The sequence below is a fragment of the Sorex araneus genome, chromosome 6, assembly GCF_027595985.1.
Source record: "Sorex araneus isolate mSorAra2 chromosome 6, mSorAra2.pri, whole genome shotgun sequence".
Taxonomy (NCBI): Eukaryota; Metazoa; Chordata; class Mammalia; order Eulipotyphla; family Soricidae; genus Sorex; species Sorex araneus.
The window spans coordinates 27,895,414-27,923,230 of record NC_073307.1 but is presented as its reverse complement, the minus strand read 5'-3'; the positions used below and the strand labels follow the sequence as shown (position 1 = coordinate 27,923,230).

At 42.6% G+C, this 27,817-nt stretch overlaps 1 protein-coding gene across 1 annotated transcript in view; it reads right to left on the bottom strand.

The window, feature by feature from the left end:
* KIF3A (kinesin family member 3A) overlaps positions 1-24,103 on the bottom strand; it is a 65,196-nt gene extending 41,093 nt beyond the window's left edge. Inside the window, exons 1-4 of the mRNA XM_055141899.1 lie at positions 23,971-24,103; positions 20,020-20,293; positions 5,891-6,035; positions 4,914-4,998 (exon numbers count right to left, since the gene is read on the bottom strand). Of these exons, the coding sequence (XP_054997874.1) occupies positions 4,914-4,998; positions 5,891-6,035; positions 20,020-20,293; positions 23,971-23,976 (510 nt within the window). The 5' untranslated portion in view covers positions 23,977-24,103. The remainder of the gene's footprint in view (positions 1-4,913; positions 4,999-5,890; positions 6,036-20,019; positions 20,294-23,970) is intronic.
* Between the last annotated feature and the right edge of the window lie 3,714 nt (positions 24,104-27,817).

Below are 27,817 nucleotides of genomic sequence, written 5' to 3'. Positions count from 1 at the left end.
TCATAAAAGAAAAATAGAGGAAAGTCAAAGAATACAGTAGAGATCAGTGGGGCCAGAGAGACATACAGCAATCAGGGAACTTGTCTTTCATGAAGCTGACCTGCATTCAATCTCCAGCATCCCATATGGTTTCCCAAGCACCACCCAGAATGATCCCTGAGTGCAAGTCAGGAGTAATCCCTGAGCATTGCCAGGTGTGGCACAGAAACAAAAATTAAAAATTAAACAAAATAATAAAAAAAACTAGGGTAGCTGGAAAGGGCAGGAAATGGGAAGTGAGATATTTAGCTAAAGAACTATGCAAAAATAATATTAAGCAGTTATTAGTCTTTATCATAACAGTAATTTGAAGAGCTACAGACCCCATATTGGACCTCACTCTTCATTGTAATAGACCCTAACGGCACAAGACGAACTCTCCTTACCCTAGCAAATAGCTGTGCTATCTGGGAGTTCAGAGTCATTTAACGAGATTGCTTATGACTACCACTGGACCGGAACCCTACCAGCCTACATCTAACCACGAGCAAGCAAATCATACCCCTAAAGAGAAAAGGTATTTGCAGACCTTCCAACACATTGCCAATTAGCAAAGCACCTGCTGTGCTTCCTTGCCAGCTCTGGATGTCATGCTCCATCACCACGAGGAACAGAGACTCCAGATTCTCCTTAAGCCCACCCGAAGGCGGGTTTTCTAGATCTCATTCAGGGCAGCATGACTGAGAAAATCTAGGATCTAGGCCTCTGATACCTCAGAGCATAACACCTGACATCTCAAACACAGTAACACCACCTGGGCCTGGTTAAAACAGGGCCACAGTCATGGCAGGAAACCTGCAATTGTAAATTCAGCAGCCCTTACACAGAGCCTCATGAAGCACCAAACAACATGGGAGACAGAGAAATTCATGGGGACCAACTGATCAAGATGATAGCCTGAAAAGTCAGTTACATAAGTTCTCTTCAGCATTTAAAACAAGAATCCCAATCAGAGGTACCAAATTTAACATTTTTAGAAGAGAAAAAAGTTGGCAACACACCTTTGAACTCTATCTTCTTTAAGAAAACATACAGAAAATGCCTCTAATTGCACATGAAATCTCCTGGATGGCTCCAGCATCTCCCCACCCCCCTTCCCCCCAGGAAATAGATAGCCCATTTGGGGAAAAACTGGTTAAAATGATGCTCCTGAAATAAGAAAATCAATGAAAGAGAACTTCAACAAAGATAGAGAAATATGAAGACATGTTTGAGAAAAGTCTAAAGAGAAATTATAGAGCAGAGATGCGTCCAGTCCCCACACCAGGCTGTCTCATCTGGGGCAACCCGAGGGTGGGGGTCAGTGAGTCCCCTGCACCCACCCCAACAGAGCCCCAGCAGCTGAAAACCTCCAGAACTCAATCACTGCCATGCTCACAGTCAACTTTTACAGGCTCGAAAAAGCCTCATCCATCAGTGAATCTGCTGAAAAACCCAGGTATGCGGGACTTGTGACCAAAATCTCCACACTTGCATGGAGTCGGGAATGGGCAACCTCCCCTCATATCTCTGTGCTTCTGGTAGCCTGGCAATAATGCCCACGAACTGCCTCTGGCAGTTAAGCTCATTAATGGCAATTTATCACAAATAAATCTCTTGGAAGAAAGCAACAGGAGAGCAACAGGCTGTAGAGATGCCTCCAGATCTCAAAGGCACCATCCACATAAAAAAAAAAATTGAAGTTAACCTCAGCTGTATCGCCTGTTTAAAATTTTAGAACTCCCCCGCAACATCTCATACTCTACACCACTGATCCACTGATGTACTAAGACAAGGGCTCAATGACTCCAAGGTGAAATACAACAATCGTCACATACTTTTCTCTAAGGAAACTCTTTTGTGTGGGATGGGTGGTGGGATTGGCTCTGGAACATTTAAGGTCTGAAACAACTGTATTATGAACAACTTGATAAATCACTGTTATAATTTAAAAAAAAATTTAATGTCTGGTTTAAGATAAATTCTAAAGTACTCCCAGGCATTTATAACATAGAATGAAACTTAACAAAATCTGCATTTTTGAATGTTCATAATTGTTTTATTTGTAACTATTTAAACCTATAAATAGCAAATATGTCCTTCAACAGGTAAATGGCTAAATTACCACACTCTACACATACTATAAATATATATGGTATTAATAACATGTAATACTACTTAGAATTAAGATGGCATGAGTGAGTAACATAACAACTTAAGTAGACCTCCACAGTGATATGCCTAAGGAAAAATTCAATCTCCAGAAACCAGAGAGATAGTACAGGAGGTAAGGCAGTTGCCTCACATGCTGCTGCTGAGGCTGATTCGAATCCCCAACATCACATATGGTCCCCTGAACAACGCCCAAGTTATTCCTGAGCAAAGAGCCAGGAATAGTCTCTGAGCACTGGTGTGACCCAAATCCCCACTCCCTGCCCACCAAAAGAGGGAGTGGGGGGCAATTTCAGAAGGTTACAGTTATATTTCTCTAACACTTTAGAAAATATAAACTTTTAGAAACAGAAGCCAGAGCTAAGTGGCTGTCAAGGTTAGGGATGGAGAAAGTGGTTTGAGAGAAGTCGATGTGGTCAATATGAAGCATCCATGCAATGGCACAGTCTAGTACCCTGACTGTGGTAGTGGATATACCAAGCTACACATAATTTTTTAATAAAGAACTGGAGAGATAACATAAGGGGGTTAAGAAGCTTTCCTGGCACATGGCTCACCCCAGTTTGATATCCAGCACCACATGGTCCCCCAAACCTGCCAGGAATGATCCCCGAGCACAGAGCCAGGGTTAAGCCCTGAATATGGCCAGATATTGTCCAAATCCTCACCCCCAAAGAAAAAAGTACAGAACACAAATGAATATAAGAAAAATGTAACAACTGAATAAAACCTGTGGATTGTATCCATAACAATAACCTGGCTGCAATACTGTACTGCAGATAACTTGATAAACTTTGCCATCAGGAAAAACTAGGATAAGGAAAAACAGGATTAATCTGTGTAAAGAGTGATCTCTAAATTATTTCTTAGAACTGCACATGGATTTATAACTAGTTCAACAAAAAATAATTTTAAAACCACAGATTAGGGGCTAAAGAGATAGTATAACAGGTAGAATGTTTGCCTTGCACACAGCTGACCCAGATTTGACCCCCAGTATTGCATATGGTCCCTAGGGTATCACTAAAACTGATGCCTGTGTGCAGAGGCAGGAGTAACCCCTGAGCATCACCAGGTGTGCCCCAAAACAATTAGTCCTAGGGGACATTAGTGATGGGACTGGTACTGGAACATTGGATGACTAAAACAACTTTCTTATGAACAACTTCATAAATCACAGTGTCCTAATAAAAAAAATTTTAAGTATAGATGAAAGTATAGTTTCTACTTCTGAAGTGAAATTCACACTTGTATTTACATGAGTAGATAAGGAGATTATCTGGCGCTAACTGGAGGTCACTCATGGGCCACCTTCCAGGACTCACTGCTGCTTCTCATAAAATGAGGCCTCAATAACCATGCCACCGGACTCTGCACCAGGCTGTTTTCACTCTGGGTGTCCAAGAGGGGGTTGGGTGAGAGTACTCCCTGCCCCAAGGGACCCAGCCCTGGCAGCTGACCTCCACAACCCAACTGCTGCCATGCTTCAGGCTGCTTTACACATGCTCGGGCCGAGCTTCACATATGAGTGAACGTATTCCTAAATCACATCATAAGACACTCCCTACTCATTTTCCATAATTACCACACCATATTTGATTGGAGGCAGATGGCGCCAACGTCGCCCAAACCCCTCACGCTCTCCTGAACCCAGCTCATCTCACCTTAGACAATGCACCCAGTATGCCAGGCATGGAACTCTACATGTGATCCCTGCTGGAACTCTAAGCGTGATTCCTGATAGACATTGCCGGCTGTTTTGCAAGATTCGGACAGTATGGCGTCAGTGGGGCACGGAGAAACTGTGGCAGCTGCAGCATTGCTGCCTGCCCCAGCAGGGCCAAGTCACAGCACTGTCCAACATAAAGCCCATAGAGCCGTGGCAGCAGTGAGTGCAGTGGCTCATCCACTGTGGGGTGCTGTCAGCCAACCACCGGATGACCTGGGACTCTGCGCAAGTGTTCAACCTGGCACAGACCCTCTGCAATAGGGTCCTGCTCCGCCAGCTACTCAACAATCTTCGAGCGCACTCCATCAATCTCAAGGAGATCAACCTGAGGCCGCAGATGTCCCAGGTGCTGCCCAGAGACACAGGCAGGTGCGTGTTTGTGAGTGTGCAGATTGTTACAACATGCCAGTCGACCAAAAGCTTACATTCAGTAGACTGGGAACACCTGTAAAGGCTATTAGAGGCTGCCCCTAAAGCGTCTATCCCTCTTGGAGAGCCCGGCAAGCTACCGAAAGTATCCTGCCTGCACAGCAGAGCCTGCCAAGCAATCCAGTATCCATGATGTACTGGATATGCCAAAAATAGTAACAAAGACTGTCCTCGTTCCCCTGATCCTGGAAGAGCCCCCCAATACACCATCGGGCTATACTAGCACATAACAGGGATTAATGGAGACATTACTGGCACCCACTCGAGCAAATAGATGAACAATGGGATGACAGTGATACAGTGATTTACATGAAGGAAAACTGAAAGGATATACAAAGTGTTTATCTTAGGGTGGGGCAGATGGGGACAGAACAAGACATCAAGCAAAAGTGCTCACAATATTTTTATTTTTGAACCATCTGATCATATTTCCTGGCCACAAAAAAGTGAAAATTAAATTGCTAAACATTTTATAACTTTTCTACAAAAGTTATATACATTAACATGAGGTAATATAGTAAACAACGTATACTTTGAAAAACACTCCAAATTCAATTAACCTTACCTCTAATCTCTGTGTCTGATCCTTGCCCAAAAGATCACGAACTTCTTCATTATATATTTCCAAATAAGACACTCGAACCAAAAATCTATAAACAAAATATCATTTTTAAAATGTAAAAGTAAATTTTTTAAGACTTAATTTATTGAATCATGAATTAGAAAATTACAAAATTATTCATGATTGAGTTTCAGGCATACAATGTTCAAGAATCAATGCCTCCCTCCACCAATTTCCCAAGGATCCCTCCCAACCCTCCAGCCTGTCTCTATGGTACCCACTTTTTCCTTTTTCTTGTTTCCTTTAAGGCACTGTGGTTTACATAACCCTTTACCTCCGTTTGGCACCCAGTTCTCATCCAGAGTGACCACTTGCCCCTATCATTGTCAGAGTGGCACCCCTCCCCTCCACTATGGCAAGCTTACGAAGGACCAGTTGTCCTGTTCTTCATTTCTATTGTCTCTGCACATTATTCTCCTACTGTGATTACTTATGTGCCACAAATGAGTGCAATATTCTATGTCTGTCCTCTCATTTCACTCAGTATGTACTCTCCATTTCCATTCAATGTATCAGCAAATTTCATGACTTCATCTTTTCTAATGGCTATATAGTACTCCACTGCGTATATGTACCATAGCTTCTTTATCCAGTCATCTGTTCTTGAGCAACAGTGAAATATTTCTAAGATCAATCTGGTTTTCTTTTTGTTGTTTGGTTTTGGGGCCACACCCAACTATGCTTAAGGCTTACTCCTGGCTCTGTGCTCAGAAATCACTCCTGGTGGGCTTGGGAGACCACATGGGATGCCAGGGATCAAACTTGAGTCAGCCGCACACAAGGCAAACTCCCTTCACGCTGTACTATTTATTGCTCTGGCCCCTATCTTAGATCAATTTTAACTGTGTATATAAATTTTGTATTCATAAGCCTTTCCTAAATTGTCCTCCTCAATAGTAAGAATATCAAAATCCTTTTACCTTGTATCACCCTCTGCTTTTGCAATGTGACCAAATATGTGAGCAAATGAATTTGGAATGATTCCTCTAAGTTCAGGAACAGCTCGAACACCTTCCATTGTGAAAGTTTTGCCTGTTCCAGTTTGTCCATATGCAAAAATAGTCCCTGAAAATGATAAAGAAAATCAATCACTTTTTATATCTAATACTATAGAACAATGCTATCTGAAATTTAATCTTGGACCCTGTAATACAATTTCTTTCCTGGACTGACAAGTATTAAGTACAAAATTTTACCTTTATTATCAACAGCTGCAAATATTACAATTCTGTGTCACAGAATGAAGCTCTGTTAAATAACCAGTCTGGGAAATATTCATATTAATAAAAGTATGCTAGTTAGAGGATTGGCTCAAAGGACAGCTATGCAGGCTTTGCATGCAGGTTCCATCCACAATCCCCCAAGCGCTGCAGGAAGTAGCTCGTAAATAAAAGTACCCCGCATCTCCTAGTAATAAAATATACCCCAAACCACTAATTAAAAATCTTACATTATAATTAGTTTCTAACTAAAAGAAATGTATACATTAATTACTTAATACTGAAGCCAAGACAATTGCTCAAAAGGCTGGAGTATACACTTTCCATAAATGAGTTCCAGGTCTAATTCTTAGCACTGCCTGATCCCCCAGACACCAAGACAGATATAATCCCAAGCACTGCTGGGTGTGACCCCCATCACCACCAAATGGAAAAAAAACCCTACTTGGAAAAGACAATTACAGAAAAAAATAAATAAATAAAAATAGAGGAAAGGGAAGAAAACAGGTCCTGAGTAAAAATATTTGTTTGGATCTTTCTATCTGCCACTTTTAGTCTGCTGGAATGAGGTAAGGTCTACCCAATGACTGACCGGGGATAGGAATAATCACTCTACTACATGATAAAAACCAAGTCAAACAATTTCCTTCAAGAAATCATCCTAATGGCTGGTAGACAGTTTACATAAGTGGTGGATATTTTTTTTCTTCCTAATTCTGGAATGTGATCTTTATTTTTTAATAGAGGTGCTTTTAACAGTGCTTAGGGTGTCTGGGAACCACTCCCAGCAACGCACCAGCCTGGCAGTGCAGGCACAGTGTTTCAGTGGCTACTAAGGCCATGCTGAGGGAGACATGAGGCATAGGTGGTCAAACTCAGGTCAACAGTCATGTTAGGCATGTGCTCTATTGAACTATCTCCCTTGCCCAAAACCTTGTTTTGTTGAGTATGTGTTTGGGTGGGGGTGGGGAGCAGGCAATGGTTATTGGCAGAGAGAGGCCTTCCCAAGGTGGTGCTGGAGGAGAGCCTGGGGACCACTCCTCTCAGCTCAGGGATTACTCCTGGTGGGGGTCAGCGGATGATATGGAATGATGGGGATTGAGCCCAGGTTGGCATGTGCAAGGAAGTACCCTACCCACTGTACTATCACTCCAGCTCCAGAAATATACTTTTATTTATTTTTTTGGGGGGTCACACCCAGCGATGCTCAGGGGTTACTCCTGGCTTTGCACTCAGGAATTACTCCTGGCGGTGCTTGGGGGACCATATGGGATGCCGGGGATCGAACCTGGGTCGGACGCGTGCAAGGCAAACGCCCTACCCACTGTGCTATCGCTCCGGCCCCCAGAAATATACTTTTAAATGTGACAATTATTATAGGTAACTACACATATAACTCAAACTCTCTAAATCAAATCATCCATTGAACAAAAAACACATACAGGTGTGACGTTGTGCTAGGCACCAAGAATAGCAACAAATTAAACACAACCTTAACCTCATGTATGTGGTATGTGTCATGTTAGGAAGGGCATCTATTGAATGATAAGTAGGGTGAGAATTAGGAATGAGAAACAGAGTTTTACATAAGAATAAAGGATATCATCAAAACAGAAGAATTGATGTAAGAAGAAAGGGAGAAGAGAGAGGAGGCTCAGGGTGAAGACATGATCTGAAATACTAGTTAGAATTAGAAACCAAGTAAACAAGAGGGAGAAAAAGAAAGGAGATTTTGGAGCAACAAAATGAGACCAGAATACGGGCTGGAATGATAGTATATAGTAAGTAGGGTACCTGCCTTACACACGGCCAACCCGGTTTCAATGCCCAGCACCCCATTTGGTCTCCCAAACCCATTTGGAGTGAACCCTGAGCATAGAGCCAGGAGTAAGCTATGAGCATGACTGGTTATGGCCCTAAAATGAGAGAGAGAGAGAGAGAGAGAGAGATCGAAGGAATCACTGATGGAAAAGGCAAGCAAATGCATACAGACCTAGAGAAAATGGCAAAATGGCAGGGTCTGATCACACTGACATGAAGATCAGGTTAAGGCTTTCAGAGTTTTTCCTATAAGCAAAGTCATAAAATAATTTTTCATTCAAAGGAGTTAGATTATAATCACCAAGGACATGACATGGCCAAAGAAATAGAAGAGGAGATGTAAAGAATCCAGGAGTCTACAAAATACAAAGATAGTCTACAAAATGGGAAAAGATATTCACCCAATACACATCTGATAAGGGGTTGTTATCAAAGATATACAAGGCACTGGTTGAACTCTACAAGAAGAAAACTCCCAACCCCATCAAAAAAATGGGGAATGGAAATGAACAGAAATTTTCTCAAAGAAAAAATTCGAATGGCTAAAAGACACATGAGAAAATGCTCTACATCACTAATCATCAGGGAGATGCAGATTAAAGCAACAATGAGATATCATTTCACACCACAGAGATTGGCCCACATCCATACAAACAAAAGCAACCATTGTTGGCGCGGATGTGGGGAGAAAGGGACTCTCCTTCACTGCTGGTGGGAATGCCGACTCGTTCAGCCCTTTCAGGAAACAATATGGACGATTCTCAAAAAATTAGAAATTGAGCTACCATTTGACCCAGCAATACCACTCCTGGGAATATATCCTGGAGAGGCAAAAAGATATAGTAGAAATGACATCTGCATTTCTATGTTCATAGCAGCACTGTTTATAATAGCCAAAATCTGGAAAAAAACAGAGTGCCCAAAAACAGATGACTGGTTAAAGAAACTCTGGTACATCTACACAATGAATACTATGCAGCTGTTAGAAAAGTTATAAAATTTGTATATAAGTGGTTCTACATGGAAAGTATCATGTTAAGTGAAATGAGTCAGAAAGAGAAGGACAGACATAGAAAGACTGCACTCATCTATGGAATGTAAAATATCATAGTGGGAGACTAACACCCAGGAGTTGTAGAAATAAGGATTAGGAAGTCTGCCCCACAGCTTGGAAACTGGCCTCACATGCTAGGGGAAAAGGCAGCTCAGATAGAGAACGGAACATCAAGTAGAGGATGTCAGGAGGACCCATTCGGGTTGGAAGATTCGAGCTGAAAGTAGACTATAGACCGAACATGATGGCCACTCAATACCTCTATTGCAAACTACAAAACTCAAAAGGAGAGAGAACAAAGGGGAATGCCCTGCCACAGAGGCAGGGTGGGGTGGTGGGGGATGGCGTGGGGGTGGTGAAAGGGATACTGGGATCATTGGTGGAGGTGAATGGGCACTGGTGGAGGGATGGGTAAACGATCACTGTATGAGTAAAATGCAAACACAAAAGTTCATAAGTTTGTAACTGTACATCACAGTGATTCTCTAATAAAAAATTTAAAAAGAAAAAGAATCCAGGAGTCTGAGTTATCAGACAAGTGAAAAATGGTGCTGACAATAAAAGAGAATGAATGAGAAAAGTAGAAGGATTTCAGAGGGTATTTAGGTGACAAAAATCAATAAAACCTGTGCGATAACAATCTGTAAGAGGAAAAGGAAAAGAAATAATCAAAGGATTTCAAACTTCTGATTTCAACAAGGGGTATATAGTTAATGTCATGTGTAAAACGCAAATACATTAAAAGAAAAGATCATGAATTTATTTGGGGGGCATATTAAGTTTTAAATTCTAAAAGCCTTTGAAACATCACCACTTTACTCAGTAAACTTCAAATGGCTAATCATTTTCAGACTTTTGTGAAAATTAATAATAACAGAAAAAAATTATACATGGAAATAAAAAGTTTCAAGCTTTTAAAAACTCAATAAACATTTTGAGCTCTGTCATTGAGAATGTAACTTAGGTGGGGGCGGGAGGGCCTGGGGATGATGGTTCAATGGCAAAAAGACACTTGCCTTGCAAACATGAGGGCACAAGTTGGATCCCTGGTGCTACCCACATGCATCAAGCACAGTACCAGCAGCTCTGTTCTCTGGACTCCTGGTGCCACAAAGTATCTCAGGTTACACCAGAGTCAGATGTATGCTCGTTGGCCATTGCAGCAACAAAAAAGGGAAGGGAAGGGAGAATTTTATTTTTGGGGATAAAACAATATTGTTGCAATTTTTATTGCATCCATGGAGCTAAAAATATCAGAAATTTTTAGACTGCATTTAATTCAGGGGTGTTGAGACTTGAATCTGGGTCATGACACATGCAAAGCACATGACCCTGTAAGGTAGAGCACATGACCCTCAGCCCTACAGGCCTCATTTAAGAAAACAGACAACTATCATTTGGTGATCATTTGATATTTGGTAGGTCAAACCCCTCACAAGAATTCTTAATTTCCACTCCACTCCTAAGAGATAAGCACTAATTGTATGCCTATTATTTCTGTTGAGGAAACCAATTGATTTACTTTGGTTTGGGGGCCACACCTGGTGGACTCAGAAGATGTGCAATAAGTGCATTACCCTCTGTACTTTCCTCTGGCCCCAAAATGATTTATAATAGAGAGGCCAAGCGCATACAATGGAGAAAAGCTCCTCAACAAATGATATGAAAGATACAGGACTGCAGGGCCAACTGCAAAAGAATGAACCTGGGTTGCTCTCTCCCTCACACACACAAAATTTAGTTCAAAATGGACTAAAGTATGTGAGACTGGGTGGGGCTGGAGTGACAGTACAGCAGGCAGGGCATATGCCTTGCATGCAGCCAACCTAGACCCAATCAATCCCCAGCATCTCATATTGTTCCCCAAGCCTGCAAGGAGTGATTCTGAGTGCAGAGCCAGGAGTAAACCCTGCGCATTGCCAAATGTGGCCCAAAACATCCCAGAGTCTCACCTGCCCCAAGGGACCCAGCCCTCGAAGCCAAAAACCTCCAGAACTCAATCGCCACCATGCTCACAGCCGCTCTCCACACACTCTGGCCGAGTCTCACCCAAGAGTGAAGTTATTCCTGGACAGCGATGATTCATACCCACACATCTTACCCATACTCCAAGAGTACCACACCACATCTGATGGGGCTCAAAGTAAGAGGCAACCAAACTTAGAGGGAAATATTTTCTTTATAGACTTATAGAAGGGCTTAACGGCCCCTGGGTGAAAACACAATAATCTTCACACACTTTTCTCTAAAGATACTTTTTGTAGCATTTCCAGCGGTTTTTCATTACAAACAACACAAAATATATTATTTCGGTTCTGCTATGGGGCAGGGATTGGTGTTCAGGATGGAAACATCCAAAATATGGTGGTGGGAAGGTGTAATGGTGGTGCGATTGGTGTTTGAATATTAAATGTAATCAAATATTGTGAACTACTCTGTAGCACTGTAGCACTGTCGTGCCACTATTCATCGATCTGCTTGAGTGGGCACCAGTAACATCTCCATTGTGAGACTTGTTGTTACTGTTTTTGTCATATCGAGTATGCCATGGGTAGCTTGTGAGGCAAGCAGGATACTCTCTACTCCATAACATAAAAAAAAATTTTTTTAATGTGGCCCAAAAAACAACAGGGAAAAAAAAACCAGATGTCAGACCTGAGGACGCCAGGCCGGACACTGGCTGAGCAGTACTGGATGCCACAAGGCTCCCCCATAAGTACTGGAAGGATGGAGGCCTGCAGAGCAGAGACCAAATTCAGGGCCTTAAGTTCCATCCCTCTGAATTACTTCCCCACCCCAAAGGGGTAATTTTAATAGCACTAAGCCTCTATCTTGGGAAAGAAAAGAAGTTCTCAAAATAAAATGATTCACAACATAGTGCAGGAGTTAATGTAAATGCTGTGCATGTACCTGATCCCTGAATGACTGGCCAGGCAGTGACTGGCGCCGCCCTGGAAATCCCAGAGCATCACTGTGGTGGGCCGGGCAATCCCTGACATCAGAGGGTCTTCCCATGAGTGCCAGCTGAGAACTGCTGGGAGCCTGCCAACCACCTGCCACCCAAAATAATAATAAGACAATGGTTCTCAACCATCAGTTCATGCATCAATTCAGTCTGCAGAGTTTTCCTACCAGCACAGTTATTTTCAGCTTAAATAGTATATAACTTTCATGTTATAATATTACATTCAAAAACAAATATATAAAATACTTAACAGTAGTTGATTTCTGTCTAGTGGTTTGCAAAATTTATTTCTCCTATTTTAACCAGCCCACATATGTAAAAAGGTTGAGAACTACTATAATAAGAAATTGACAGAGACAACTTTTTGCCCAGAAATTCAACTTCAAATAAAATTGATAAATTCATGGCCAGACAGATAATACAGGGGTTAAGATGCATGCCTTGCAGGGGCCGATCCTAGTTAGATCCTAGCATCAGAGTTCCCAGGTGCAGTTCTAGAGGTCCCTAAGCACAGCCTGTGTGTCCTGGTGAGCCCAACACTGCAGGCACCAGAAGCACTGCACCCTTGGTCCTTGCACTGAAATGCTGGCCCAGCTGGTTAAGAATCACCACAACAGGGGGCTGGAGCGGTAGCACAGCAGGTAGGGCATTTGCCTTGCATGCAGCTGACCCAGGTTCGATTCCCAGCATCCCATATGGTCCCCCAAACGCCACCAGGAGTAATTCCGGAGTGCAGAGCCAGGAGTAACCCCTATGCAGTGCCAGGTGTGACCCAAAAAGCAAAAAAAAAAAAAAAAAGAATCACCACAACAGACTAGAGAGATAGTACTGTGGGTAAGGTGCTTGCCTTCCACACACCTGACCTGGGATTGGTCCCTGGTATCATATACGTTTCCTCCGAGCAGCACCAGGAGTAATTCCTAAGTGCAGAGCCCTGAGTATTGCTGGGTGCAACCCAAAACTGAAAAGAAAAAAAAAAAAAGGTTCACTATGAGGATTGAAGAGATAGTCCAGTATCTAAGGCATTTGGGTTTTGACCTCGAGCACCCCATATGGTCAGAAGATCACCCTTGCTAGAAGTGATCCTTGAACACAGAGCCAGGAGTAAGCCCTGAATACCACCAGGTGTGTCCTATGCCCACCCTCCGCCCCCCCAAAAAAAAAACCACAAGGGGTCTCTGAGAACTCTGAGCACCACTTGAGAGGCTAAAGCACCCCCCCTCCAAAAAAAAAATGACATTCCTGAAAAGACAAAATACTCAAATTCGCTCAATAAAAAATAGGTAACTTGGCAACTAAAGAGATAGTTCAATGGGCTGAGTGGAAGCTGTGCAGGCAGAAGGGCCCTTACTCTGCGCCATATGGGAGAGGGAGCACCACTGGGAGCAACCCTGAGAAGAGACAGGAGCAGCACCAGCGAACTGCAGGGTATGCCCTCCCCCACCAAAAAAAATAATAATAACCTGAACAGCCTTATTTTAGAAGTTGAATCTATAGTTAAAAACCTCCATACACAGACAATTCCAGGCTTCACTGAAAGATAAATTCTACCAAAGATTTAGGGGCAATGTATACTAATTCTAGATTTAAATTTTCAGATAATTAAAAAGGAATGAATATGGAATTCTATGCAGTCACTAGGAAAAATGAAGTCACGAAATTTCTTATACATGAACTCATTTCACTCAGTGTGAAATGGGTCACAGAGAGACGGACAGACAGAATGACCACACTCACCTGCAAGATATTAAAAAATACAGTATGAAAATAATACCTAAAGACAGTGGAAATGAGGGCCATGATAGGAAACTTGCCACAAAGGTGGAAGGGAAGGAGTGGAGTTAAGACAGAGAAGATATTACTATGACAATTATAGTTGGAAATGATCACTCTGGACAAGAACTAAGTGCTAAAAGAAGGTAAAGTGATATGCAAGATATGATCTCAGTAGCAGTATTGCAAACCACAGTGACTAAAAGGGAGGGAGAGAAAGAGAGAGAGAGATAGAGGAAGAGGGAGAGATAGAGGGAAAGAGAGAAAGAGAAGGAAAGAGGGAAGGGGGAGAGAGAGACAGAGACAGAGAGAAAAGAGAGAGAGAGAGAATGAGAGAGGTGTCTGCCATGGTGGCAGGCTGTGGCGGAGGCCAGGAGGGAAACTGGGGACACTGATGGCAGGAACTGTACACTGATGAAGGGATGGATGCTGAACATTATAACTGAACTCAATGATGAACAACTTTGGAACTATGTATGTCACATTGATTCAATTAACAAAAGAGAAAAAATTAAATTAAATTTAAAATAAGAAGGAATTATCTTTAAACAATTCTATAAAACAAGCATTTTCCTGAAACAAAAACTGAAAAAGATATTACAAGAAAACTACTTACATTTTTCATAAAGATGCAAATAATTTAAACAAAATTTTAATAAAACAACCTTAACAATATATATCAAAGGGTAATACACCATGACTATGTAAAGGTTGGTTTCACATTTAAAAACCCATCAATGTAAGGAATCATACTAATGAAATTTTAGAAAAGACAGACCAGGGTGGGGGATACAGCTCAGTAATAGAGTTCCGGCTTGCACTCTACCACTAAGCTCAGCTCCCAGCACGACACATGCCAATCCAGTAGCACTGCCAATTGTGACACCCAGCACACAGGTCCCCTGCCTGCTATACTATCTCTCCAGTGTGTACTATGAGACACACTGAAAACAAGCAAACTAAGTGTGCAACCCCCAGTCATCATAATAGAGAGAAAGTGGGTAGAGACCATTAAAACTGCACTTGACAAAAAAAAAAAAAACTTTCCAGCAAACACACGGGAACTTCCTCAATCTTATAAAAGATGTCTGGGGAGCAACATGACGCCAGCGACACCCATGCCACCAGACCCCACACCAGGCTGTTTCACTCGGGGCACCCGAGAGGGGGGTGGGTGAGAGCCCTCCCCGCCCCAAGGGACCCAGCCCTGGCAGCTGACAACCTCCACAACCATCATGCTCAAGGCCGCTCCCCACACACTCAGGCCAGGCTCACGCACGAGTGAATGTATTCCTGGACTGTGTGGCCGCATTTGTGTTCATGTGACACATCATTAAACACTCCCTACCCATTCTCCGAGAGTATCACACCACATTTGTTGGGGTTTAAATAGTGGGCAACCAATCACTGAGGGAAATATATATCTATCTATATATACACATATACACATATATACATATTTTGGGATATATATGAGAAAGTTCACATCACTCAACCTTTAACATGTTAGTTTTATCCTAAAGAATGTCTTAATGGCCCCTGACAAATAGAAAATCTCCACACTCTTTCTTCTATGGATACCTTTCTGTAGCATTTTCAGCGGTTTTTCATAACAAACAATACAAAATATATTATTTACTTCGGGACAGGGATTGGTGCTTGGGATGGAAACATACCAAATATGGTGGTGGGAAGGTAAATGATGGTGGGATTGGTGTTTCAATATTAAATGTAATCAAATATTGTCAACTACCTTATTAAAATAAAAACTTAAATGAAAGCTGTCTATAAAATATCTAAAGATACCATACTTATTGATAAAAGAATAAATGCTTTCTCCCTAAGATCAGAAACGAAACAAAATGTTCACTCTCCCATCTCTAGTCAACATTGTATTAGAGTGCTAGTCAAAAAAAAATTCAGAAAATGAAATTAAGAAATTACAATGCAGAATCAAAGACAATACAAGGGGTAAAGCACCAGTCTTGAATAGGCAATGGACTCTAGCTTGATTCCCCAGCACCACATATGGTACCCAAGCACTACTGGGATTGACCAAAAAAATAAAACCAAAATTAAAATGAGGGGCTTAAGAGGTAGTACAGCAAGCAGGGAACTTGCATTGCATGTGGCCAACCTGGATTCAATTCCCAGCACCCCATATGGTCCCAAAAGTACCTCCAGGAGTGATCCCTCAGTGTAGAGCCATGAGTAAAACAAAAACACTAAGTGTGGCCCAAAAAGCCAAAAAAAAATTTTTTTTAATTAATAAATAAGGGCTGGAGCGATAGCACAGTGGATAGGGTATTTGCCTTGCACGTGGCCGACCGGGTTCGATTCCCAGCATCCCATATGGTCCCCTGAGCACCACCAGGAGTAATTCCTGAGTGTAGAGCCAGGAGTAAGCCCTGGGTACCACTGGCTGAGGCCCCAAAAAAACAACAACAAAACGTGCATACTATAAAATGGTTAATACACTTGAATTTTCTCATTTAAAAAAATCGTAATTATTGAATTTTTATGGTTTATGACTTATGGTTAATTTTTATGGTTCAGACAAGCCTCACATATGGGGAAGCCGGCAGAGGAACCCAGGTGTGTAGGACCCGGGGCCAAGACCTCCAAGGCTGCTCGGATCAGGACTTGGCCCCTTCCACCCAGATCCCCCATTTTCCAGTAGCTAGGAAGTCATACCCGGAGACTGCCCCCAGCACCATGCAAACAAACAAATAAATAAATAAATAATTAAAAAGATATCACAGGGCCAAAGAGATAGTCCAGTGGATAGGGCATTTGCCTTATACATGGCTGACCAGGATTCATGATCCAGGCACCCATACGGTCCTCCTGAGCACTGCCAGGTGTGCCCCAAAAAGCAAAAAAGAAAAAAAAAATCACAGTAAAATTAAGAAAAAGACAAAATACAGAAGTGGTAGTATATTTGTTAAGAGCATTTTCTGGGACACAATAAGTCCTAAGAAATTAACAACAACCAAAAGTCTACTCAGAATAATATGCAGTGTTGCAGGATTCAAGGTCAATCTGCAAAACACAATGAGAAACCAGAAGGAAGAACCATAATCAATAAAGGTTGATAAGTTTTGGCAAAGATGTGAGTTAGAAACCTCATACATTGCTAATGAGAATGTAAAAATCATGTAGGCATTGTGGAAAAGTCTGGCAACTAATATTTTGACTGTACATCTATATATAAAAATACATGTACACATATATATAAATATGGTTCATGTGAACTGAAGACATACATCCACACAAAAACTTGTACAAGAATGTTCACAGAGGGGCTGGAGCGATAGCACAGCAGGTAGGGCATTTGCCTTGCATGTGGCCGACCCGGGTTTTATTCCCAGCATCCCATATGGTTACCTGAGCACCGCTGAGCATCACCAGGTGTGACCCAAAAAGCAGAAAAAAAAAAAAAAGAATGTTCACAGCAACATTATTTATAAAAGTGGGGCAGAAGTGAGAGTGGGGAAGACAAACAGTCCAAATGTTCATCAATGATGAATGGATAAACAAAATGTGGCAGTGCTATGTTCTTAATAACAGATAGGGTGACAGTCCCAATAGGCTACTAGGTATCTTCTAAGTGTGGAGTATATACCATCCAAGTTTGTATAATTATTCTACAACTTTCCCACTCTATAATTTTCTGTTCGTAGCAAAGTCTCAAACCAGGCAAATCCATATACAAGAAAATATGCTGCCAGGGTAAGAGGAAGCAGAATTGGGAATAAAGTTTACATGCACTGCCTGTTTTTATTGGGTGGGAAGAGAAGGTGGTGTGCAGCACACCTAGTGGTGCTTAGGGCTTACTCCTGACTATACTCAGGCATCACTCCTGGCATGGCTTGGGAGACCACCTGGGATGCGGGGACTGAACCCGGGTCAGCTGCATGCAAGACAAGCAAGCACGTCTTACCCACAGTACTATCTCTCCACACCCATGAGTTTCTCTTTGAATGATGGAATGTTCTGCAAATGGAAAATGGTGATAGTTGCATAACACTATGAACATATTAAAAACAACTTACATAGGTACCAGAGAGATAGTACAGTAGGTAAGGCAACTTGCTTTGCATGTAGTCAACATGGGTTCAATTCCTAGCAGCCCATATGATCCCCTGAGACACGCCAGGAGTGATCCCTGAGCACAGAGCCAGGAGTAAGCCCTAGGTACCACTGGCTAAGGCCCCGAAACAACAACAACAAAACGTGCATACTATAAAATGGTTAAAATAATACATCTGAATTTTCTCATTTAAAAAATCTTAATTATTGAATTTTTATGGTAACTATACAGTTCAAAACATGGAATTATAAAAACAGTTCTATTCACAATAGCAAAATAGTAATAAACTTATACAAAAGAACTGGGGCTAGAGAGATAGTATCACCATGGGTAGGGCTCTTGGCTTGCACACGTCTGACCTGGGTTCAATCTCCAGCATGTCATATTGTCCCCTGACCACCACAAGGACTAATTCCTGGGTGCAGACCAAGGAGTTACCCCTGAGCATTGCCACCTAATGTGTGCGCGCACACGCGCGCACACACACACACACACACACAGATATATAAAACCTCTACATCAAAAACTTCAAAATACTGGTATGTGAAAGTAAACAAGACATAGAGATAGGTATCATGATTACTAGTTGAAAGACTCGATATTGTCAAAATTATTCAAGAGAGAGAGATAGAACAAGGGTTAACTCTATTGCTCTGCATGGAGCTCACACCAGCTCAATCTGTGTCACCACATATGGTTCCCTGAGAACTTCCAAAAGTGATCTCTAAGCAGAGTCAGAAGGAGCCCCTAAGCACTGTCAAATATGGCCTAAATCCACTTCCCACACACACACAAAAAATTCAGCACAATCCCTAGCCAAAAATATACATATGTATACTTATACACACATATAAATATATATGTACTGTATGGAATTTAACAAGGTGATCCTAAAATTTATAATAAAATGCAAAGGATCTAGGAAAATCAAAACAATTTAAAAAAAATTTTAAAAAAGAGAATATAACTTGGGGCCAGAGTGTTAGTACAGTGGGTAGGGCATGTGCCTTGCATGCAGTTGACCTGGATTCAATCCACGGCATCTCATATGGTCTGTCAAGAACCACCAGGAGTTATTTCTAAGTAATTAACAAAATTAAGACAAGCCATATACTGGAGAAAATGTTTTAAAATTATTTACTAATCAATAATCTGATCAATAACTAAATACAAAGTACATGAAGACAGCAGATTTAAAAATGGATAAAATATTTAAGTTATCCTACTAAAGTTACAAATGTTTAATACATTTAATATTTTCAGTCATTAGAGAAAAACAAGTGACAAAACAATGAGATGTCACTACAGCTTCTCTAGAATGGCTGTACTTAAGAACACTGATAATTCAAATGTTGGCAAGAATATGAAGAAACTGAAATTCTCATGCCATGCTGGTGGGGGTAAAAAAAGCAATACTATATTCCACTTTGGAATTTGATAGTTCCTCTAAAAGGAACTATCTGACCTAGTAATTTTACTACTGGTACCAGTCCAAGAGAAACTTTAAAACATGTCTGTACGAGGGGCTGGAGAGACAGTACAATGGGTAGGGCATTTGCCTTGCATGCAGCCAACCTGGGTTTGATTCTCAGCATCCCATCTGGTCCCCTGAGCACCACCAGGAGTAATTCCTGAGTGCAGAGCCAGGAGTGACCCCTGAGCATCGTCGGGTATGACCCAAAAGCAAAAAAAAAAAAAAAAAAAACATATCTGTACAAGTGTTAAAGTAGCATAACTTGTAATAGCAAAAAAATTGGAACGATCTATATTTTCATCAAAAGCACCAAAAATGTATATTCAATCAAAGAGAATACAACTCAGCAATAAAAAGGATAAACTGCTGATAGATAAAACACAGAAGCTTCAAAAATTAAAAACTGGGTAAAACAAAATAAGATAGATTTATGTGTTCATATGATTTATGTGAAATCTTGAGGAAAGGCAAAACCATAGACAGAAAGCAGATACATGAAAAGTAGGTAATTTGGAGATGGAACATAAAGGCATGACAAAACTAGGTTGACTAGCATAACTCATAAATCTATGCAATTACAATGAGTGGATGTATGGGGTTTTAATAATATCTTGATAAGTATTTTAAGTAAATTATATAAAATACTCACCATTGTAGCCTTCAAGAACAGAATCAATAATGGGTCTTGCAGTTAAGTTATAAACATCAAGTTGTTTACTCTCCGGTCCAAAAACAGTATCAAAAGTAAATGTCTTTGGAGGTTCATTGGAAGAGTCAGTCTTATGAACAGTGATAGTTCCCCTCATTTCATCCACACTGACAGCCTGTCTGTAGCACATTGATTTCTCTCTCTCATTGAGGGGCCGGCATCTAACAACCACCTTCACATTATCACAGCTTTCTGGCTTCTCTGATTTATTGATCTGGTGAAGAAAATATTTATATGAGTCTCCTACTTCCAACAAATTTAATTTAAAACTTGGAAAAAATTATTTTACCATATCAGCTACTTGCACATATTAAGCATCCCATAGTTATTAGAAGCAATTAAAAATCTTACAGATATACAGAAAAAAAATAAATATATTAAAAAAGAAGACAGGAGCTGGAAATATAGTACAGAGGGAGGGAGTTTGCCTAATACAGAGCCAGGAGTTACCCCTGAGAAACACCAGATGTGGCGCAGAAACCAAAATAATAAAATAATAAAAAGGAAGATAATGTTTTACAATACAAATAATGGCCAGTGATCCAATGGTAGAGCACATGCTTTGCAGGTATGAAGTCCTAGGTTCAATCCTCAGTGTCGTAAGTAAATACAAATATAATGTAAATGGGGAAAGAAAGCCCAATTTACACTTAATGCTATTTTAACAAAATACGAATCAATATGTCAAGACTTTCAGCACAAAGTCCCTAACCTCCTCTGAGTTTCCAACTTGTATGGGAAAACACATGTTAATAGTTAACATCTTTGATCAAGTGATCCAGGGAGATGGTTCAGAGGGCCGGAGTTTATGCTTTCCATGTGGGGAGACCTACATTTGATCCTCAGCACGGAGTTTTCCCCAAATTACAGGAAATGGCCCAGGGGAGAAAAAACTATGCAAAATCTATTATCTATAAGCCAGGGGATATCATTCAGCAGTAGAGTAACTGCCTTGCATATAGGAGGCCCTGGGTTCAGTTCCTAGCACTGCAAAAAGAAAAAAAAAAAAAAGTACTCTGATCAGGCCTGAGCAGGTAAGGCACTTGCCTTGCAACACAGCTGAGCAGCAGCACATATGGTCCCTCTGGAGTAAGATCTGAGTACTGATGGGTATGACCCAAAACTAAACAAAAACTTTGATTAAAATTAGAGTAGTAGAGACCATGTTCTCCTAAGACTTCTATTTTTATTTTCTGTAACACATTAGTCAAATGCTTTTATTATTAGATATCCTCATATATAATCTTAATCATCTCTATAGAAGATAAGACAGAAAAACCATAGGCTTTTAAAAACTGCAAAATATAACTCTAACTTTACAAATATATGTGTTTGTAGGGTTTTCTATAACTGAAATATTTTAAATTAAGAATAGATATTAAAATACAACCCATCCTAGGAATATAATTTAGTATTATGAAGCCATGGCTTCAATGCCCTCCAAAAAAAACCTATTAAAATAAAGTTCAATATTTGAGTATATATTTATTAAATTCCGACTGTTTCAGAGACTCTTCTAAGCACTAGAGAAAAAATGGAATCCATGGTCACTGACAAGGAACAAATTGTGTATCAATATAATAGTGTTCTCTCCATCTCCATTTTCTACCCCGGCGTTATCAGAGAATCCTTAATATATGCCTGCATCTAATTAAGTTCCCCAGGCTGTTCTCTGACAGTCAGCTTCAAAAAAAATGTCTAATCACCTTCCTTACTTAAAACTCTTCAGTGGCTTGGCTTGCCACAAATGGCAAGATGAAAATCAAAATCCTGGGGCTGGAGCGATAGCACAGCGGGTAAGGCGTTTGCCTTGCACGCGGCCGACCCGGGTTCTAATCCCAGCATCCCATATGGTCCCCTGAGTACCGCCAGGGGTAATTCCTGAGTGAAGAGCCAGGAGTAACCCCTGTGCATCGCCGGGTGTGACCCAAAAACCAAAAAAAAAAAAAAAAAAAAAAAAAAAATCAAAATCCTTAAAGTGGCCTGTATAAAGTGGTCTGTAAAACCTGGTTCTGGCCCTTTCTACTCCAAGCTTCCTTCACAAGTTCCCCTGCCTGGCTCTCTCAGCCACAGCCACACTGGCTTTCTTCTGCGCCTTTCTGAGTCAACAAGCAACTTCTCACCACATCGGCTGTTTCTTCATGCCTATAACATTAGTCTCACTTCAGATATCCAGCAGGTCTCTTCCCAATAACCACCTTATTTGGGAAGATTCCCCTAAATGGGTCAAACCCTTTTAATTATCCCCAGAGCACCCCCATCTCTCCTAACACCAGCTTCACAATTCCTGTTTGCTTCTTATTGGACCAATGTCTGATGGTCAACACCTGAGGTTGCAAACAGTGAAAGGACTGAATTCAGCCCACGAATGTCTTTTGCCTACCTCATGGTATTCAAAATCTTTTCTTTTGTTTGCTTTTACCTGGGGGCCATACCCCACAGTTCTCAGGGTTTACTCCTGGCTCTGCACTAGGAATTATTCTTAATGCTGTTCAGGATGCCAGGGATCAAACCTGGGCCTACCACATGCAAGGCAACTGTCCTACCCACCGTTTATCACTCTGGCCTCCTCGTATTCAAAAATCTTTTGACCTTGCTTATGGACCACATCAGGAAATGCTAAGGGCGTACTCCTAGCTCTGTGCTCACAAACTACTCCTAGACCTGCTCAGAGGACAATATGCAATGAATGGACTGCATGCATGGGTTGATTGCATGCAAGGCCAGTTAAGTACCTTACCCCCTGTACTATTCTCTCCAACCGCATTCGCTAAAGTTCTCAATTGAAAATTTCACATATACACAAACACACTTCAGATCCTCTAGCCAAGGCAGATGAAATGACATCAGCAGGCTGGCATTCCTTTACGGCAAAGCTTCTCAATTCATTACAATCTATTTCTATCCGTTTCACGCCAACCATTCTACCTCCTGCATTATGGTCAAGTGTCTTGTCTCTAAACGGGCGGCTTTCCTCTGCCTGGAAAGGCTAGGTTCTCCTTCCTCGCACGCGCCAGGCTGAAGCTGATGAGGTCTCCAGGGCCTAACGTGTTGTTGGCATCCACCGTTTGCTGAATAAATTAACAAACGGCCCGAATGCAAGAAGATCCAAATGGTGTACATCTACTGCTGGGTGTCAAGAACCATCCCTCTGGTCTCCCGTGCATCATCTAACTTCATCCCAATAACCGCCCCATGGGGGAGGAGGGGGTTAATTACATGGGAACGATGTGCCCCAGAAAGATTGATTAGTTTACCCGGGGCCTCGCAACCAGCAAAGAACGGGCCGCCGCACAGGTGCTTTTCAAGACCCCAGAGCGGATTGGGGTCGCCCCCTGATCAAATACGCGGAGAACCACCGGTGCCAACCTCCGCACGCCAGGCGCTCACACACAAAGACACCTTACGGGTGACACTGCCCGGGAGGCCACGGGGCCACGGGCGGAATGACAGCTCGGGCCCGGGCGCCGGAGGGATACGCACACCCCGCCCGCGCCCCAACTCGGCCGCCTTCGGGGCTGGGCCAGGCGGCGCGGACATCCCCCACCCCCCACCCCGGGGTGCGGAGCGTCGGCAGGCGCCCCTCGGCGCGGCTCCCCGCCGTCCCACCCAGTGGGCAGGGCTGCGAGGCAGAGCGCATCCTCCCGCACAGCGCCTTTATGTCGGGCAGCGCAGGCCTGGCGGGCTGCAGCAAGGACGCGGGCGGCCGGGCCCGGACCCCTCAGCACCGTCACGGGCCGCAGCCGCCCAGGCGCCTCAGCAGCACCGGCCCGCTCGGTCGGGCCCAGTCCTGCCCCATCCCCGCGCCCGCGCCTCCATGGCAACGGCCGCGCCCCCAGCCAGGCCGCTGGGATGAAGCGGCCACCCCGAAGGCTGAGCGCCTCTCCTCACCGGCATCTTTGCTCCCTCCCGTGCCCGGCGCACGTCCCCGCCCTGGGTGCAGTCCAACGACGCCGGGGTGGCGGGAGAGCCTGGCCCGAGAGGCACCCACTCACACCCCGCCTGGGCGCTCTCGACACTGCGGTTCCTCGGGCGAGAGCGCGCGGTGCGCAGGCGCCTTCCGAGCTCGCCCCGCCCTAGCGCCCGGCCGGGGCTTCCTCGCCCCGCCGAACTACGCCTGCGCGGAGTCGGTCTCCTAGGACGCCGGGCCGAGCCGCGCCTGCGCAGTCCTACCGCGCACCCCCCCCCCACCCACCTACCCACCCCAGGTCTCCCGCCCGCACTGCCCCGGGGGTATGATTCCGAGGAGAGGGCGCCCTTAGATCACAAAGCCCGTCTACCACAGCTTGCTCTACTCCGAGGGTTATAAAGCACAACGCCAGTGGCGTCCGCAAAGCGAAAGACTTCCCAAACGTTACAGCGCCAAGGTCGTCAGGAGATGTGCCCTTATTCTCCCGAGGATCTCTAGAGCCTGCGAAGGGACCTAAAATAGAACCTGGCAAAAGATGGGTTTTTCAATAAGTATTTGTGGAAGATTGATGTACCCTCTTTCCTGTCTGAACCTTTGCTCTCAGTACCACTCCAGTTAAGTGTTTCTGAAGCATTCCCGAGTGCTGTTATACAAAAATTGAACTCTTGATCCCGGCTCCCATCTAGTCCCCAACCTCATTAAAGAGAGCTGGGAGGGGTCGGGGGCCCTCTCAGAGTCCCCAAACGGCTAGTATAGGGTGAATTGCGTGTGTTGTTCGGGTGTATCTAATCTGCCAGTGGAGTTTGTTGTCTATCTTCAAAGTCAAACCAGAATCACCTTTTACCTTGTTACAAGAGCTCAGAACTGGTGTCCTTGCGAGCATCTTGTCCATATGGCTATTTTTAACATACGAACCAGAAAAAAAAATCTTATTAAAACGTGAATTTGATGGGCTGGAGCAATAGCACAGCGGGTAGGGCATTTGCCTTGTACACGCTCGATTCCCAGCAACCCATATGGTCGCCGAGCACCGCCAGGAGTAATTCCTGAGTGCAGAGCCAGGAATAAGCCCTGGCATTGCCGGATGTGACCCAAAAAGAAAAAAAAAAAAAGCAAAAACGTGAATCTGATATTGGGTATTGGGGAAGAAACACATCCTGCTATGTTCAGGGTTTACTCATGGCTCTGCACTCAGGGATCATTCCTGGCAGGCTTGGGGGACCATATGAGGTACAGAGGTTGAACCCAGGTCAACATGTGCAAGGCAAACGTCCTATCCACTGTACTATCCGTCTGGCCCTGCTCTCTTTTTTGGTTTTTTAATCTTTTCACATTTATATTTAATATGCAAAATAAGGATATTCAGTCCTGCGTATTTATTATTGGTACAAACATTCCTTTATATCAATAGAAAGCTCCATGTCTACATCAATAGACATTAAATTTTTTGTGGGACATTAAAATGTTGTGGCTATAATTGTAGTTTCGGTGACATGCTTACAATAGTATTAACGTTTGTGGTTCTGATGTACAGCTAGACACCTCATCACCACCAAAATGCCTCTTGCTTTCCACCAATGATATTGTATTTTCTCTCAAAACCTTGTGTTTTCCTTTAAAACCTTCCGGTGATTGCCAATATGACAGTGTGAAAGTCACCAGACTTCACATTTTATTCTTTCCTCTCACTCATTCAGTACCAGCTCATTTGGCTTCTTCCTTGATTCATCTGACATTCCACTCAGGCTTCTGTGTTAGCATGCAAGGGCAAACACTGGAAGTAGGAGCTAATAAAATAACTAGAGTGGGCCTGAGGAGGCCCACTCCTTTACAAGGAGTAAAGCGCTTGCCTTGCATACAGTCAACACTGGTTCAATCCCTGGCACCATGTATGGTTCCAATAGCAAGACCAGAAGTAATCCCTCAGCACAGCTGGACTTGGCCCAAAAAACAAAGAAAAAATTAATTTAATTTTTTATTAATTAACTGATTATAGTGGCCTGAAATGGTGCTCAGCAATAGAGCACTTGCCTTCCATGTGTAAGGATCTTGGTTCCTTCCCCAGAACTGAAAAATAAATTTGAAGCATTTTACTTAGTGCCAGTGTACTGTTCTACGTTCGAGCGGGCACCAGTAAGCCAAAAACAGTAACAATAAGTCTCTCAATGAGAGATGTTACTGGTGCCCGCTCGAACAAATCGATGAGCAACAGGATGACAGTGACAGTGACTGTTCTAAGTACTTGTTCTTAATTTAATTCAAATGTTTGAAGTAATGAGTCATTTTAATAGAAAATAAAAACAACTATTTTACACTAAAAGTTTAGTAAAGAAACTGAGGACAAGGTCATTAAGTAATAATATTTGCCAGGTTACATATAAGGATGGACTGGAATGATAGCACAGTGGGTAGGGTGTTTGCCTTACGCTCAGCTGACCCGGATTCGATTCCTCCATCCCTCTCGGAGAGGCTGGCAAGCTACCAAGAGTATCCCGCCCATACAGCAGAGCCTGGCAAGCTACCCGTGGCGTATTCGATATGCCAAAGATAGTAACAAGTCTCACAATGGAGACGTTCCTGGTGCCCACTTGAGCAAATCGATGAACAACAGGATGACAGTGCTACATATATGGATGGTGACAATGTCCAGATAAAAAGGGGGGAGAGGAAAGCCTTCCTTTATAAATCCACCCCGTTTCTACACCTCCTTCAGAATGTCTGTTCCCAGATCATGAGCCCCATCTCCAGTTAAAAGTCCAGTCTTTGTGGCTCAAAGGTAGAGCCTGTGAGGCCCTGGATTTGATTACTATCACCAGGGCAAAAAATACAAAAAAGCGCTTTTGTTTTGTTTTGTTTTGAGGCCAGACCTGGATGTACTCACGAGTCACTCCTGGTGGAGCTCAGGGAACCAAATGTGCTGCAGGCCAGTCACATGGAAGGAAAGGACTTTGCCTGCCATTCTCTCTCTCTCTCTGACCCTTCAAGATTTTTTCTTTATCTCTGATTTTCTACATGAACATGGTAGGCCTAGGTATAGTTTTTGATATTTAATCTGCTTGGTGTTCTCTGAGCTTCCCAGATACATGGTTTGGCACTGATATTACTTGTATGAATTCTCAGTCATTACCACTTCAAATCTTATATTCCTTTCTCTATTTTGTCTCCTTCTTATACCCCCACATATTTTACATAAATTTAATATAATACTTTACATTTTAATGGTGTATATCTTATACAAGTAGAAAAGCATAAATCATAAATGTACATCTTGCTCAATTTTCATAAATGGGAATACCAGTGTAATTAGTATTTAGGTGTCGTTCAATAATACTTACCAGCCTTCAAGAAGCTCCATGTTACTTTCTAGTCACTACCCCCAGCCTCTCCCATTCTCCACACCAGTGCAACCACTATCTTGATTCTAACATTGTAATTGTCCTTATTTTCATATAGTGGATTCACACAAGCTGTACTCTTACTTGATATATCTTCCTGTATTCAATATCTGTTTGTGAGATTGCTCCAGGTTATTGGACACAGCAATACTTTCTTCTTTTTCCTCCACAGCAAACAATTCCATGTGTGACTATACCACAATTTATTTATCTCCTCCCGTTGTTGATGGACATTCATGTTTTACTCAGTTGGGGACTATTACAAAAGTGTGACTTAGAATATTATTGAGGAGTCTTTTGATGTACACAAAATATACCAGACATTTTGTCAGGTATATGCACATTAGAACTCTGCATTATCTATTAATTCGGTGTACCAACACACTGTCGGGCTTCCCTGAGTAAGTGCTGAGTGGATAAACGCATATGAATG